Raw genomic sequence first — 15,729 nt, 5'->3', positions numbered from 1 at the left:
TGGGACCATCATGTTGAGGACAAGTGTGCCTCAAAAGTGTTTAACATTCCGCACCGCTATGTGGCTTCTATGCTGCAGCTCCCGTCCTTCAGTGAGCTGCTGGAGAAACCCCCCCTGAAGCGTTGGATGTCTTTTCTCCGCCACTCACCCTCTGCTGCTGTCACATACTTTGAATGTAAAGGAGCAGGCGGCGGAAAGAAAGCGCTGTGGTTGCTGCCTGCCAGTGAGTGAATGAGTGTGAACGCCGAAAACAATCTACTGCTTTTAAGGCCCATGGATCTGACGTTAAACATGCATTTGGTACAAACTGATCATGGGACTGTTCCTTTAAATGGCATACATCACTTTTTTTTTTTTACTTTGAAGTGACCTAAATATGACAAGTCTTTCAGGACTTTTTTTTTTTAATTACCTGATCCGAATTGGTGCTATCCTTTGAACCAAAAACAAAGCATTTGCTTGTGAAAATTGCCTGATGCGCTCTTCCCGTTAATACTCACTCTCTGTCTCCATTAATATCTGTAAGACAAGGGGGGGACTGAGGGTTTTGCATTTCCTTTGACAGTGAAAGTGACAGGCTGTGATTCACTGCACAGTTTAAAGAACATGATTGGAACTGAAAAATGTATATTTTCGTAACTCTTGCTTCATGAAATGCTCAGAGAATATCAAAGGCTTCAGCCTGATGCTTGTGGACACTGCAAATCCTGCAGAGAAATAGCTCACAAACTGACCTCAGAAAAGGGGGGAGGCGGTGGGGGGAAGTGGGTGTGACTGGGGCACGGCAGAAATAATTCTGGAGGTGCTTTCAAGCAAGATGTGTTTTTCTCGATTAGAAAACAGCCCTCAAATGTAGCAGGAGTGATTAGTTTCAAACTAAAGATGGTAGGGAACCATTAATAGGGGTGAAGGAGATGTGCAATGCAAAAAGGTTTCTGGAAAAAATAGGTTCGTCTTGTAGCTGCTTTTTGGCAAATTGGAATCAACATTAAAACTTTAACAGGAAAAAGGCGCATCTTAAGTGCATTTAGGAGCAGCTTTGACATAACTGAAGACTGGAAAGTGCATTTGCGCATTTCATTTTTCTTATAATGAATAACTAAATATACTTATTATTTCATCTAAAAAACAGCTTTCCAATTAACACCAACGTCGTGTAAAATAACCACACAATAAACAAATTATCAACTTGTCACACTGCAGAAGAAATAATGCCAAATATGACGTCCCTTTTGTTAGCCGTTCCCATTTGGATTGCTCATCCGCAGATGGGCAAAATGATTTCTTCATTCAGTATCCCCCCACCCCCCTTTCCCCCCTTTACGTTTACTGCCCTAACTGCCACTGTATATTTAACTATTACAAACTTTTTGTCAGAAAATAAAGAAGCAGCCGTCTATTATTTTGTTACACATTTCTCTGCTTAGCCGACTGGTGGGCCGGCAGGAATACGTGATATAAAGACATCTCAGATAGTTCGAGAAAATCTAATATATATGAATCTTTTCTCGGATTTTACATCAGTTTGGTTTACCATGCTGTGACCTCTAGAAGACTTGTGCTCTACACCCTGATACCTGTGACTGCTCATTCGTTTATTACAAGCCGTCCGCTCTCAAGTCACACCAAACAGGCATGGCAAAGCCAACGCTCCTGGCTTTAACGTGCCAATGCCAGGCCCGGATTGGGCCTAGCGGGCGTTTCCCGGCAGACAGGCGAGGTGGGCAGAGTTTGCTGCTCTGGGCCAGTGCTGAAGCTGGCCACCAGCAAGCCTCCAGTCTCTCTTCATCCCGGGTAGGACCTTGCACTGACAGTGAAGCCACAAACAGAACAAATATGGAGTCTGCTGTGATTTACTTATGTGTCACCAAAGGGCTGCGTTTTACAACGGCACCCAGGCTAAAGACACCTTCTGCAGAACTCATGTGCACCAAGAAAGGTCAGTGGAACAACAGCAGTGACATAATTCTGGAGGACAACCAACTTGTTGAAGAGATCAGATTACACTTTTGTCGCTGCTTAGAGTCATCATAGAATTGCACTGGGGGTTAACACGCCTGCTGCCCGCACAAACTTAAACCAGCGGTTCGCAGGTGTTTTTTATGTAAATAGCGCTGTGGTGTTTTACTTCTGTTGCACACATCCTGCCAGTCACAAGTAATAATGTTTTAAATATAGCTTTGAAAGTTATTAACATACTTAATTCCTGAACTGGCGCTAAGAAGCTGTGTGCTAACTGCAAAAGCATAATTAAGTCTAGAACCTTGCCGTTTTTTTCTCGATCTTTCGTTTTTCTACGTTTGTTAAAAGGATTTGTTTGGGTTGTAATAAAGACGTATTAGTAAGTGCTACGTAAATGGCGACTGGAGTAATCACTCAAAGACAGATGCATCTGACATTGTGACAGTGTGTGAGTATTTCTCGCATAAACATCATAAAAAATTGAAAACAAAGCTGCAACCAAATGAGATTTCATCTCTTGAGCACTTGTTAAGTGACATGCTAATTGTCTGTTTCCTGGCATCGAGCTTTGTTCCAGCTACCGCCCAGCCAGGAAGGCAAACTAACTGAGCGCTGATCGCTCTTTCAATGAGAAACATTTGTGTTAGGCTGAGCTGGAACTCGTTTTAAACACCCCCCCCCCCCGCCCACTGCAGGTTAATGCACTGTGTTGTGAAATGCATTATTTCTGCCATGTCTTTCCAAAAATTATTGAAGAGAGAACCTCCCTGTAAAAAGTAGCAAAAATGAATGTTTTCTTTAAAGGATGCATACATGACATAAAAAAACTTGAATGTGACAAAGATCGTGATGTTTGAGGCCTTTATCAATGTCAAAGGAAGGCGGTATGACTGGCCAAAAGAAATACCAGAAGGTGAGAGGTAATATTCCCCTGGGTGGAGCCAAAGACCAATATGTCTATGCTAAAGAATTGGTGATAATACATTTGCAGACAGCTGTACTGCCAAGCCAGACCTAATAAAAGACTATTCTGCTGGTATCAGTGGTCTTTGAGGAACGCCATCCATGCCGTGCAGAGCTGGTTCAAAAAGCACAAGTTTTTTACTGCTCCCGAGTGCTGTAAACCTGGCTCTGCTGCTCAGGCTCCAAAGGCCCATCTCCAACCAATCACAGCACAGAGGAAGTTACGCCGCTCCTTAACAGAGGGCTCCCAAACTTTCCTTCCAGGCTGTGCAGCTCCTGCTCTTACTTTGCAGCATAGCACGGGTGTAAGGAAATGCCTCCTTGGCATGGTTACCCCCTGACTTTTTGCCTTTGCTGATGCCAAGTTATGATTTGAAAGTGTGCTGAGGCCTGCTAACCAGGCCCCAGAACCAGTGTTCTTTCCCTAAACTGTACCTTTGTCTCCACAATTGGCACAACCCTGGCACCCAGGTAAGTCCCTTGTAGCTGGTACCCCTGGTAACAAGGGCCCTGATGCCAGGGAAGGACTCTAAGGGTTGCAGCATGTTTTATGCCACCCTGGGGACCCATCACTCAGCACATGCACACTTCTTGCCAGCTTGTGTGTGCTGGTGGGGAGAAAATGACTAAATCAACATGGCACTCCCCTCAGGGTGCCATGCCAACCTCACACTGCCTATGGCATAGATAAGTCACCCCTCTAGCAGGCCTTACAGCCGTAAGGCAGGGTGCACTATACCACGGGGGAGGGCATAGGTGCATGAGCACTATGCCCCTACAGTGTCTAAGCAAAACCTTAGACATTGTAAGTGCAGGGTAGCTATAAGAGTATATGGTCTGGGAGTCTGTCATACACGAACTCCACAGCACAATAATGGCTACACTGAAAACTGGGAAGTTTGGTATCAAACTTCTCAGCACAATAAATGCACACTGATACCAGTGTACATTTTATTGTGAAATACACCCAGAGGGCATCTTGGAGATGCCCCCTGAAAACATATCCGACTTCCAGTGTGGGCTGACTAGTCTTACCAGCCTGCCACACACTAGACATGTTGCTGGCCACATGGGGAGAGTGCCTTTGTCACTCTGTGGCCAGGAACAAAGCCTGTACTGGGTGGAGGTGCTTCTCACCTCCCCCTGCAGGAACTGTAACACCTGGCTGTGAGCCTCAAAGGCTCACCCCCTTTGTTACAGCGCCACAGGGCATCCCAGCTAGTGGAGATGCCTGCCCCTCCGGCCATGGCCCCCACTTTTGGCGGCAAGACCGGAGGAGATAATGAGAAAAACAAGGAGGAGTCACTGGTCAGTCAGGACAACCCCTAAGGTGTCCTGAGCTGAGGTGACTCTGACTTTTTAGAAATCCTCCATCTTGCAGATGGAGGATTCCCCCAATAGGATTAGGGATGTGACCCCTCCCCACCGGGAGGAGGCACAAAGAGGGTGTAGCCATCCTCAGGGCTAGTAGCCATTGGCTACTAACCTCCCAGACCTAAACACACCCTAAATTGAGTATTTAGGGGCCCCCAGAACCTAGGAAGATAGATTCCTGCAACCTGAAGACGAAGAAGGACTGCTGACCTGAAGCCCTGCAGAGAAGACGGAGACACCAACTGCTTTGGCTCCAGCCCTACCGGCCTGTCTCCCCACTTCGAGAAAAACTGCAACAGCAACGCGTCCCCCAGGGTCCAGCGACCTCTGAACCCTCAGAGGACTACCCTGCATCTAAAAGGACCAAGAAGCTCCCGAGGACAGCGGCCCTGTTCACCAAGACTGCAACTTTTAAAGACCACACGTTTCCCATCGGAAGCGTGAGACTTTCCACTCTGCACCCGACGGCCCCGGCTCGACCTGCGGAAAACTAACTCTACAGGGTGGATTCCCCGGCGACTGCGAGCCCGTGAGTAGCCAGAGTTGACCCCCCTGAGCCCCCACAGTGACGCCTGCAGAGGGAATCCAGAGGCTCACCCTGACCGCGACTGCCTGTTTCAAAGAACCCGACGCCTGGGAAACACACTGCACCCGCAGCCCCCAGGACCTGAAGGATCCGAACTCCACTGCAGGAGCAACCCCCAGGCGGCCCTCTTCCTAGCCCAGGTGGAGGCCTCCCCGAGGAGCCCCCCCTTGCCTGTCTGCATCGCTGAAGAGACCCCCAGGTCTCACCATTGAATCCTATTACAAACCCGACACCTGTTTGCACTCTGCACCCGGCCGCCCCTGTGCCGCTGAGGTTGTAACTTCTGTGCCTGCTTGTGTCCCCCCTGGTGCCCTACAAAACCCCCCAGGTCTGCCCTCCGAATTCGCGGGTACTTACCTGCTGGCAGACTGGAACCGGGGCACCCCTATTTCAATTGAAGCCTATGTGTTTTGGGCACCACTTTGACCTCTGCACCTGACCGGCCCTGAGCTGCTAGTGTGGTAATTTTGGGGTTGCCTTACCCAACTTTGAACCCTGTAAGTGCTTTACTTACCTGTGAATCTAACAAATACTTACGTCCCCCAGGAACTGTTGATTTTTGCACTGTGTCCATTTTTAAAATAGCTTATTGCCATTTTTGACAAAACTGTACATGCTATTGTGATGATTCAAAGTTCCTAAGATACTTGAGTGAAATACTTTTCATTAAAAGTATTGTTTGTAAATCTTGAACCTGTGGTTCTTAAAATAAACTAAGAAAATATATTTTTCTATATAAAAACCTATTGGCCTGGCATTGTCTTTGAGTGTGTGTTCCTCATTTATTGCCTGTGTGTGTGTACAACAAATGCTTAACACTATCCTCTGATAAGCCTACTGCTCGACCACACTACCACAAAATAGAGCATTAGAATTATCTCTTTTTGCCAATGTCTTACCTCTAAGGGGAACCCTTGGACTCTGTGCACACTATTTCTTACTTTGAAATAGTACATACAGAGCCAACTTCCTACAACGGGGCACTCTTGCTCCAGATAAGGCAACCAGCAATACTTTTACTACAAAGAATTTGAAAGGCTGCGTGGCACAACTGACACACAGAATGACCTTTCAGTCGCCCTCAGATATTTCCTTTTAATGTGTGGTAGCCAGCCCACCCGCTGGGTTAAAAGGAGCCCTAAGAGGCTAAAGCCACTGATTCCATAAACATTCTTTCCATCTACTATCCTAGTAAATTTCGGTGTTTCACTCACACCTTTTAAGTTTTTTTTTTTTTTAAAGAAAAAAACACTGTCGTCAACATACAGTAGTTTGGGCATGCTTGCTCCTGCACAATTGGGGGTGAGATAATAAAATAAAATAAAAAGTAAATACGCCAGCAAACCTGCAAGAAATATCTTAAACAAGAAAAGGCGCTATCGGGCAACCTTGGTTAGGTCCATCAGGAGTAGGAAACTTAGAGATAAATAATGCATCTCTCCCCTAGAGCAGGTTGAGGTCCAAGTGTCAGAATACAGCAGTATTATCTCTCACTCGATACTGCTGCTATGCAATTTCTCCCACAGCTACCCTCTGCAGACTCCAATAGATCTATAAAACTTGTATAAGGATTCTGTGTCTTCCCTACTGTACAGCTTGATATTAGGCGATTTAAAACTGTGCCTGTGTTTTGGCAGGAGCACCCTGCAAAAAACCGAATTTTAGGCTTAATAATACGAAGAAATCTTGAGAACATTTTCCTGTGCAGTCTAGTAGGAGGAATTTCAACCTATATAAGAATAGGTCCTCCTATATTTCCCTATTATTAAAGCATATACCTGTGCTAATCTTCCAAATTTTAGGAGTACCCCCCAACCATGAATGAATCAATCAAATTAATCAAAATTAAGAGAATATAAGGTGGCCCATCACAGAACATTACCTTTAAGCAAAGCAATACAAATGCAATCAAGTCTAATTAGAGGGAATCATTTTGTCCCAAGTATCATTTTATATCATCATCAATATATTTAGAAGAAGACATACATATATAAACAGATAAACACATTTAACTACATACAACGTAGTGGTTTTCACTATGAATCTCCCTTGGGCTTGGCTTAGAAACTCACGCAGGGAATACTGCCACAGACATTCAGAGGCATAGTGGGTAGTTATACTCCACCCTTCTTCCCACAACCCAGTAGCCAGGCAGGGTGGTGCCTTCTCGTCTGGGGCCCTATCCACAGGACCTTGGAAATCAGATGCCAAAGCAATCTTGCACTAGCATACTGCAAAGTCGGGCACATTTCTCCCCCAAACCGTTCCAAATGCAGCAATTTCTTAGGGATCTATAATTGGCTTTCATTCATTTATAGGTATTTTAAGATTCTTTATTCTACTTGTCGTTTATAAACCCACAATATGTTCATCAGAGGTCTCTTGGCTGCAACACATTCATAATCGAGCCAATCTGTGCTTCCAAATCTTTGCCTCATGAGTATTCCAGAAGATTAACATTCTGTAAATTGGCTACCAAGCTTCTGCTTCAGCACTCCTAGTGGGGGAATGATGGGGTTCCTATCATTCGATTAAAGACTGAGCGGGGACACTATACAGGTGTTCTAGTTTATGTTTTACTTGCCCACTCCAGTCATGAATCACTTAACAAGCCAGAGGCCTCTACAGACAGCCTGTGATAGTCAGCAGACGAGCAAGCAAGATCCTCCTCAGTGCATAGATTAAAGGAGGAGTCTGCTTTTTCCCTCTCTAAAGGTCATCTTTTGTGGTAAATGTTAGCTTTCTGTTCTGTGAACCCTTAACATAATCCTTCTAATTTATCCCTTAATGCTTAGGATACCTAGGTGCAATCTACTATGTACCCAACTGTGAAATGGGTTGTGTCTGCCAGTGTGTCAGCAGGGATTCTAACATTAATCGCTCTATCAGATTATGCTTCCCGAAAACTTTTTGCTGTTTGACACTATTGCATACCATGATGAGGAAAGAATTATTGCAGCAAGGTCTTCAAATTGATTCAGGTAATTTTTACTTCTTCCCATCCATGCATTTAGTTCTCCTGACAAGACTGCTGTGTCTATCTGAAACCTATCACCAAGCAAGAGAACTATATCATTTACGTAGAAATTGGTATCAGATCAAGTTTAAATTATTACACTTGTCTTAATGAATTCTGTTGCATTTAAAAAAATAATGTGTAGGGAAGAAAGAAATTAAATTCGGGGAGAACAGCTGCTGAGCCATAACGCAGACTACCAGAACTTAATTCCTCTAGATAATGCTTAAAATTCACAGTTCAGATCAAACAAGGGCCTTTGTAATAGCGCAGCAAGAAAAGAAACTATATAGCTTAATTCAATACATTCTTTGGCAGTATTATTTTTCAATGTTGTAACTTTACTACACATTAATAATGTCTGGGTTAAAGTTTCACTTCATTAGTACTAGTTCAAATCTGTAGCAGTTGAAATGTGACCAGCTAATCTTTCCGATTGGCCTACAGTTGTACATCACTATTCGTAGCACCTTTTGGTAACGTTTGACTTGTTTGAGCTACAAACCACTTTCTTTGGTGATACTTCCACATTGTGCAACAGACGGACTTTGTAGCACGTACGGTCAGTTCATGATTTTGAGGAAAATGCTGCAGTATCGCACAATTCTACTGGCCATAGCTACAGTCCTGGCCTAGAATGCACTACAAATAATATCAGTTTTCAAGCAGGGGTTTGATGTGGCAGCAATGGTGGAAATGAAGTCAGACTCTCCTCGCACAATATGGATGCTTGCAAAAACTAGAATGTATGATTTGGCCTGCTGGACATTCTTATTTTCAACCAGCTGCACATGCAGAATCACGGGTGAGATATGAAAGAGGCAGATGCCCCCAGGAGGGGGCTGCTCAGCTGGATAATACCTTGTATTGTAAACAGTCAATGCAAAGGCTGTTGAAACACGTCATCCAGTCAATGTAGTCATCATACAGCAGATACTCTAAAAATGTAATACTCTGGAAGTGTTTCCAAAATACCCTTTCAACAAGACAGTATGTTCAACTAATAACTCTTTGCAAGTTCCTCAGTTAAGTAACCTCTACTTCCCAGAACAAGTGGCAGATACAGTCGATACAACTCCACTGTATCAACCTTCTGGTCCTATAAGCAGCTAGCAACCCCTACAGTGCCTGTAACTGTTCAGCACTTCCGGTTGCAAAACAGAGCGACCAATGTTATATGTGAACTCCTTTTCAGGTTTCTCTCCTAAAAATGATCCTCACTCACTGAGCGCAGCAAAATTAGGCCTGGAGAGGAGGAGGAAGTAGGACACATTCTCTGCCCCTCTCAGGCTGCAATTCCAGTTTGGCTTTGCAGTTAGTGATACATCTCAACTATACGCACCACATGCAAATGGCTGCACACTAATAAATCTCATATTACAAAGGGATCTCCTGGGTTCTGGTGATTTCATAGAAATTTAGAAATAATGTAAATTTCCTTCATGGTTGAGGGGCATTTATTTTATATATTTAATATGATCCCATAGAGATCTTCTGGGCCTCCCAGTGATTCCTCAGTTACAAAGTTTCCTGTATTGTTGATTGCAGAACGACTTCCTTTGGGGTACAGAGTACTCATCCCCTAACTCCTGAAGACTGCAATCATGCCTCAAATGTTTTCCCTGCATGCCTCGATCAGAAATACTCTGTTGTGGTGGATCCCTCTATTCGTCCCTCAGCAGCTTTAGATTCAGATGAGGCCCCAATCCTTTTCAAAGCTAAAATTAACATGGGCCTGTATTTAAGCTGTCACAGCGGCTGCTGTTAGTTGTATTCTTAGGTTAGAGGGTCACTAGTGGGAATTTTGGACTATTTGTGATTCCGTCTTTTCTAGAGATATCACACTTTCAGTAACCCGAGAGTCACTGCCATAGATTACTGAAGCTCTAGTTCCTTTTGTGAAAGCATCAGAACATGTTGCAAGTGTTCCCCCTCGTGTGATAAAACTAAACAGACCAAACATCCTGCAGGCTCCATTAACTCAGCCTGTATGACATGCTGAGTGATGTATCATTCACCTGAAAACTATCTCAAGTGGAAACTTGGGGCTGGTTTCAGAGTATGTGCTTGTCGGAGGTTGGACGGGGCATCCCCAACACAGTAACCAAACTCTAAATGAGGCCATTTATATTTTGAACTACTTAGGGTTTTTTTTGTCTTCAACTTAATTTTAATTTTAGACCTATTTAACTTAAGATATTTTTTCTCGAAATAATCAGAATTCCCCAGTTGTTTTGGACACCTCTCATGATAGGACATACAATGCTGTGATTCAGCTTCAAACAGTGAGCCGATCCTCCTAATGTCCACTTAGCTGAATCATCATTCCAAGAAGCTTTACACTGACTACCCTCCTTGTTAGCTTTAAAAGTACGTTTTGTGCAATAATCCCCTCCACTAACACTGATTAAGTGGGGCCTGTATATACTATTTCAATCTTCCTAGTAGTGCATGGTCCTACCCCTTGATCTGCCAGGCATGTCACAGGAACCACCAGTAAAGTGAGGCACAGGCCTGCTCTTGGGTGAGGATGGTCTCCACTAGACAAGGATGTAGGCTATAAAAACGTACCTAAATTGGCAACCTATTAATTAATGTTTGCTTCTGCCTGTTCCTCAACCAAGCCCAAGAGCTATCTGCTGTATCATTTTTTAGGGATATCATCTAGAAATGAGACAGATATTGAACACTGGGATTCCTGGTCAGTTTCCAGATCTCTATATGGTTTCTGAACTCAGCGTGTGTTTAGTTCTAGGCTGGAGGGGCCTCTTCGAGGACATTAACATAGGGGGTCTTCGCTTGGTCTATTGAGGTATACATAAAGAGCAACATTAGTTTCCCTGCAAGTGATAACGGGCATTTCAACAGCAGCTGCTTCCTCAAAAGAGCCGCCCTTACAGCTACTCCCAACGGCAAGTAATAGGCCTGGGGAATTTCATTCCTACCACAAAATGGTAAGGAGGTCTGTGTAGGGCTCTAAGGGAGCTGTTCTTAACCCTATGACTTCTCACCACCAGTGAATCACTACTGAATGCTGGGAGCCCAGGATTAAGCAATGTCTACGGTTTGACCCCCCAAGACAATGCACAAAAGTGCAGACTCAAATAAATCTAAAATTATGACGTTTTATTTATTTAATTAAAAAAAATACAAAAATCGAATGTATAATTTTAATGAGAATGCTAGAGGTTTTCAAAATACTGTTTTGTTTGTAAACTAGGAAGCACTATACCAGATTCCTTGTCTGAGGCGCATACAGTCCTTCAGTAGAGGCCATCACTCGTCCACAATATATTCTGTCTTTTGCACTTGCCCTGCTCCCAGCCTCGGTATTCCAACTAAATGTTGAGCCTCCCTTTTCCAATTCCTCCCCACTAACAGAGCGCACTGTTACATTTTGCATTATCTTTTTTTTTTTTTGTGTACACTTTGGATTCGGATCATTTTTATTGTAATTTCAAAAACAGCTGCAGTATACCTGTGTGGGTGCAGTGGACCCAGGCTAGGAACCCCTGCTCTAAGGGGTAGCTAGTTAGAGGACAGCAGAACTTCTGGCGCTGCCCCTCAGTCAGCAGGGGTGATCCAAGCTGAGAGGAGCGCGCGCCCCGCAGTACACCACACAGGTCTCTGCACCGCATTCAGACAGCTCCTTGTTAGGTCTGGCACTTCGAATGCTACGAGGCACGTGTGGTGAGCTGACTGACTTCTACTGATACGGCCACTGATAACCTGGGGCGATGAAACGTGAGCAGAGAGCAGGTGCCGGCGGTGTGCGGGTTTCATAAGTCACGGGTACATAGCAGCAAAAGACCAGTCTGAGACCAGAGAGGGGGCTGTCAGCTTGGTACCAGGCTTCCATGTTGCTAGAACACGTCAAACACAGATCGGGGGAGTGGCAGAGGCAGGCAGCACCACAGTGTGCAGAAAGGGAGAGAGAAGGCATGAGAGACAGGTGGACAGGACAGGCGAGAGAGGAAGGGGTGGGGAAGAAAGCCGCGTAAATGGGATGGAGGGAGAGAGAGAGATCGGAGCAAGCGGTGGGAAACAGGCAGAAAGGGTTGGCAGTTAGTTAAAGGCACCGCATGACAAAAAGTGAGTGGGAGCGAACAAGAAAAGTCAGGGGAACAAGCACAAGGAATGGGCAGAGGGAGAAAGGCAGGTGTGCGGGCTACGAATAATCTAGAGCGATAGAAATAAACAGGAAGAGGAGAGACAGAGGCGAGGAGAAACGCAAGCCTGTGGGGATAAAGAGAACACGTGAGAAACAATGTGGGGGAAATTAAGGGAGGCAAATAAAGATAGAGAGGAGAAAATTATTGGACAAATGGGATAAATGAAAGAGGGTGGGGGAGAAACAGAGGGGGGAGAAATAGAAGAGGAAGCAGGGAATAAATGAATGGGGTGGGGGATAGCATAAAAGGGAGAGAACTAAAATCAGCAAGATGGAGAATGAGAATTGGTGAAACAGAAGAGAAAGGAATATGGAGTGAATTAAAGAGGGTGGCTGAAAAAGAGAGCAGGACGGAAGATTAGTTAAGTATGAGAAATAGGTAAGAGGGACAAGGCAAAGAAGATAAACGATGAGAGAATACAGTTGAGGAATGCGAGCAAGACATATGGGGGGGCAGTGAAATTATAATAAAGAATAACAGGGCGGCAGGAGAAGGAGAAGGTGAGGGGTATTCAGCGGTCGCAGATCGCGCGGGTCCCGCGCTTCTGAAGGCGCTATTAATAGAAGCGAGCACTTCACACCTCTCAGCCCATCCCGCTGTGCACCTGTCCCTGTCTCTTACCCGTCCGGGAGGTCGCCGTCCTCTTCCTGCGGGGGAGGGCTCCCCGGCGGGGTCAAGGGGTCGCCGTGGTCGAGGGGCAGAGGCGGGCTGCCTGGCGGGGAGGTGCTTCCCGGAGGGGTCCCGGGGTCTTCGGCCGGGAGGGATGGGCTGCCCGGAGGCGAGGGGCTGTCCGGGGGAGAAGTGCTCCGGGGAGAGGGAGGGGTGTCCCCCTGCGGGGCCCCAGGCTCCGGCAGCAGCTCCATGAGGGTTCCGCAGTACTCACCCTCGGCGGGAGGAGGTGCAGGCACCGCACTCCCGGGGGTTGCCACGGTAACGGAGGTAGGGATGCTATCCCTGCGACAGAGATTCCTTCATGTACCAAGGAGGGGAGTACCTCCCAACCAGAGGGAGAGAGTGAGTGTGGGAGGGGGGCACACCTACAGCAAGAACACAGGGGCAAGGAACCTGCGACCAGTGCAGAGGAGGGTAGGGTCTGAGAGTGAAGAGAGAGAGAAAGTGCTGGTGAAGGAACAGCATATACTGGGAAGGAGATGGATACAGGCGAGAGACGAAAGAGAGAACGCCCGCACAGGGCAGATTAAAAGAGAAGCGGTCCAAGAAACAAGTTAAAAAAGGAGGTATATTAATTAAATACATACAGGCGAGAGGTAAAATGGAAGGGGAACAAGGAAGAGAAAGACAAGGGGTGCGCACAGGAGAGAGGAGATGGAACAAAAATACACGTGCACATAAAAAGTGGAAGGGAACATGAATAGGAAAATGAAAAGAAATGCGATTGGTAGACAAACAGTCAGAAAAAATGTAGAGGGAAGAGAGATCTGTAAATAGAGCAAGACAATCAGAGAAGAATATAAACCAATGAATGAGTAGAGGCAGCGAAGGAGAGCAGGGACTGGCACTGAAGGCCTGGGAAACAAGAACAACGTCAGCTAAATATAGAAACAAAAGCATTGAAAGTGACAAACAGCGGTAGAATCATGGGCCTGAGAAGTGTAAAATGTGTGCATTATACTGCTATAAGCGCACTTAGATGATGAATTATGAGCACATGAAATCAGCGATGAGTGCGCCTGTGCAGCGTACCGAGAATGGCGTTTTCGGGCGACCAGAAATGCTGGAAATGAACATAAATTATTACTCTGGATCTTATGGGAGTCGTTGTTGGCGTGTGTGTGTTGGCGGGGAGGGGTAGAAGAAGGGTCATGAGGATGGAAGCATGACGGCCTGGGACAGGAGAAGCAGAGTGAAAGACAGTGAGTGTGAAATATTTATTGCAAAATCTGCTCCTAAGTGATTGCCAAGACGGAAAACCGGGGCAGTGCTGTTCGTCCTTACGTAATTGGCGACACACTGACTGTAATTTAAGCAAGTTTAGAGGGTTAAAATACCCGTTGGATAGATCTACGTGAATCCAGCATGTTCTAGAGAGTTAATGAACCTACTGGATAGATCTACGTGTATCCAGCAGGCTTCGTGTTATAGTACAAGTAAGATAACTCTAGTGGTTAAGACGCTTGCTAGATAGATCAGTGTGCACTCTGGTCACAGGACTGAACCATTACAATATAGCTCACAGGGCTAATGTGCCTGCTGCAGAGCACTGCATGCAAGTGATGGATTTACATTATATGTAAAATAGATCACAGAGTCAGTCCTTTTGTTACAGATATCCTGGTGTTATTTAGAGCTAATAAGAAATCTTGCATTCTGTGTTATATAAAGGATTACTAGTGTATTTACACAGACACACAAAAACACATACCTGATCTTTCAACAGAGCGTGAATAGATCTACATATCTTATAGAGACCGATAGTCTGGGAAAATCTAAAGCACCTTAAAATCACTGTGTAGGAGAGTTTTTCAAACGCTCTGCTTCCGAGGAAGCTCTGCACCACGCGAATATGTTTAGGGAGGCCTCCTGGAGGGGGAACTGACCACAGACCCGACTGAGGCTACTATTATAGTGTTTTCTAAGCAAGATACTCCGCAGTCTTATTGCTTGGAGTATAGACCCATTTCCTTTTTGAAAATGGAAGTTACAATTCTAGCCAACATCCTAGCCAGTAGACTAGTTAAGGTAATAGAGTAGTTTAATGCAGGACGTGGCACCAGACCCTATATTCGGCACCTCCAAGTGGCTCTGGCCTAGCATCTGGAGCTTGAGGGGCCCCACACACTAGTCTTCCTGTATTTCGAGAAGACCTTAAACTTGGATTTTCTTTTCCAAATTCTGCATAGAATTAATACTGGGCCCACATTTCTTGAGCTAGTTCAGACATTTTACACAATGCCCTTGGCCAGAGTGAAGGTCAATGGTGTACTCTCGAGCCCCTTCCCTATTGAGGGGTACCAGGCAGGGGCCTGGAGGGAGGGCATTGAGGACAGCATTTCTCTCTTTGTGGACCATATCTTGTTCTGTTTACAGGACCTGGTGGCCACAGGGGACCAAGTGATGGAAATGCTAGATTTGTATGCCATGGTCTCTGGCCTGGTTGTAAATTGGGCCAAATTGTTGGTAGTATCCATCTGGGGAGGGGTTGACAATTGGGGTGGACCGAGACAGATGAAGTCCAAGTGGGACGGTTTCAGGTCTGTGCATCTCCCCGGAGCAATCTTCTTAGTGGCACTATAATGTAACTTCACTATTGGAAAGGGCTGACCAGAATCTCAAGAGAAGGTCCTCCTTGCCCCTATCTATGCTAGGCAGGATTGTCTTACATAAAATGATAGCATGTTGGCTCTATGTACTTCAAAACTATCCATTCATAATAGGTCTGATGACCCTCAAGAAATTTCAAGGCTCCTATAGTTCATATATTTGGGCTGGCAAACAACATAAGATCTTACTCGATAAATGCACCAGACACGTATGGTGAAGGACTGGGGGCAACAAATCTTGTGCGTACTATTGGATGGCACACAAGCTGGCAATAAATTACTGGCTATTTGGCGATAGGCAGAGACCTGCTTTTTGCTAATAACTTGAGAGTTTCAAATTGAAAGTAGTGCTCCACATCTTATACACGTCAGGGA

At 45.4% G+C, this 15,729-nt stretch overlaps 1 protein-coding gene across 2 annotated transcripts in view; it reads right to left on the bottom strand.

Annotated features, from left to right (window-relative positions):
- Positions 1-15,729, bottom strand: part of NGEF (neuronal guanine nucleotide exchange factor) — an 850,900-nt gene that overhangs the window by 533,273 nt on the left and 301,898 nt on the right. The window contains exon 1 of one of the 2 annotated variants that reach the window (XM_069213777.1): positions 12,695-13,464. The exons of the other annotated variant lie outside the window; for it this stretch is intronic. Within the exon in view, the coding sequence (XP_069069878.1) occupies positions 12,695-12,936 (242 nt within the window). The 5' untranslated portion in view covers positions 12,937-13,464. Of the gene's footprint in view, positions 1-12,694; positions 13,465-15,729 lie in introns of those variants that run through there. 2 annotated transcript variants of the gene reach the window in all.

This window comes from Pleurodeles waltl, chromosome 11, assembly GCF_031143425.1.
Source record: "Pleurodeles waltl isolate 20211129_DDA chromosome 11, aPleWal1.hap1.20221129, whole genome shotgun sequence".
NCBI lineage: Eukaryota > Metazoa > Chordata > Amphibia > Caudata > Salamandridae > Pleurodeles > Pleurodeles waltl.
Note: the sequence above shows the minus strand (reverse complement) of the source record. Positions and strands in the feature narration are given on the sequence as shown.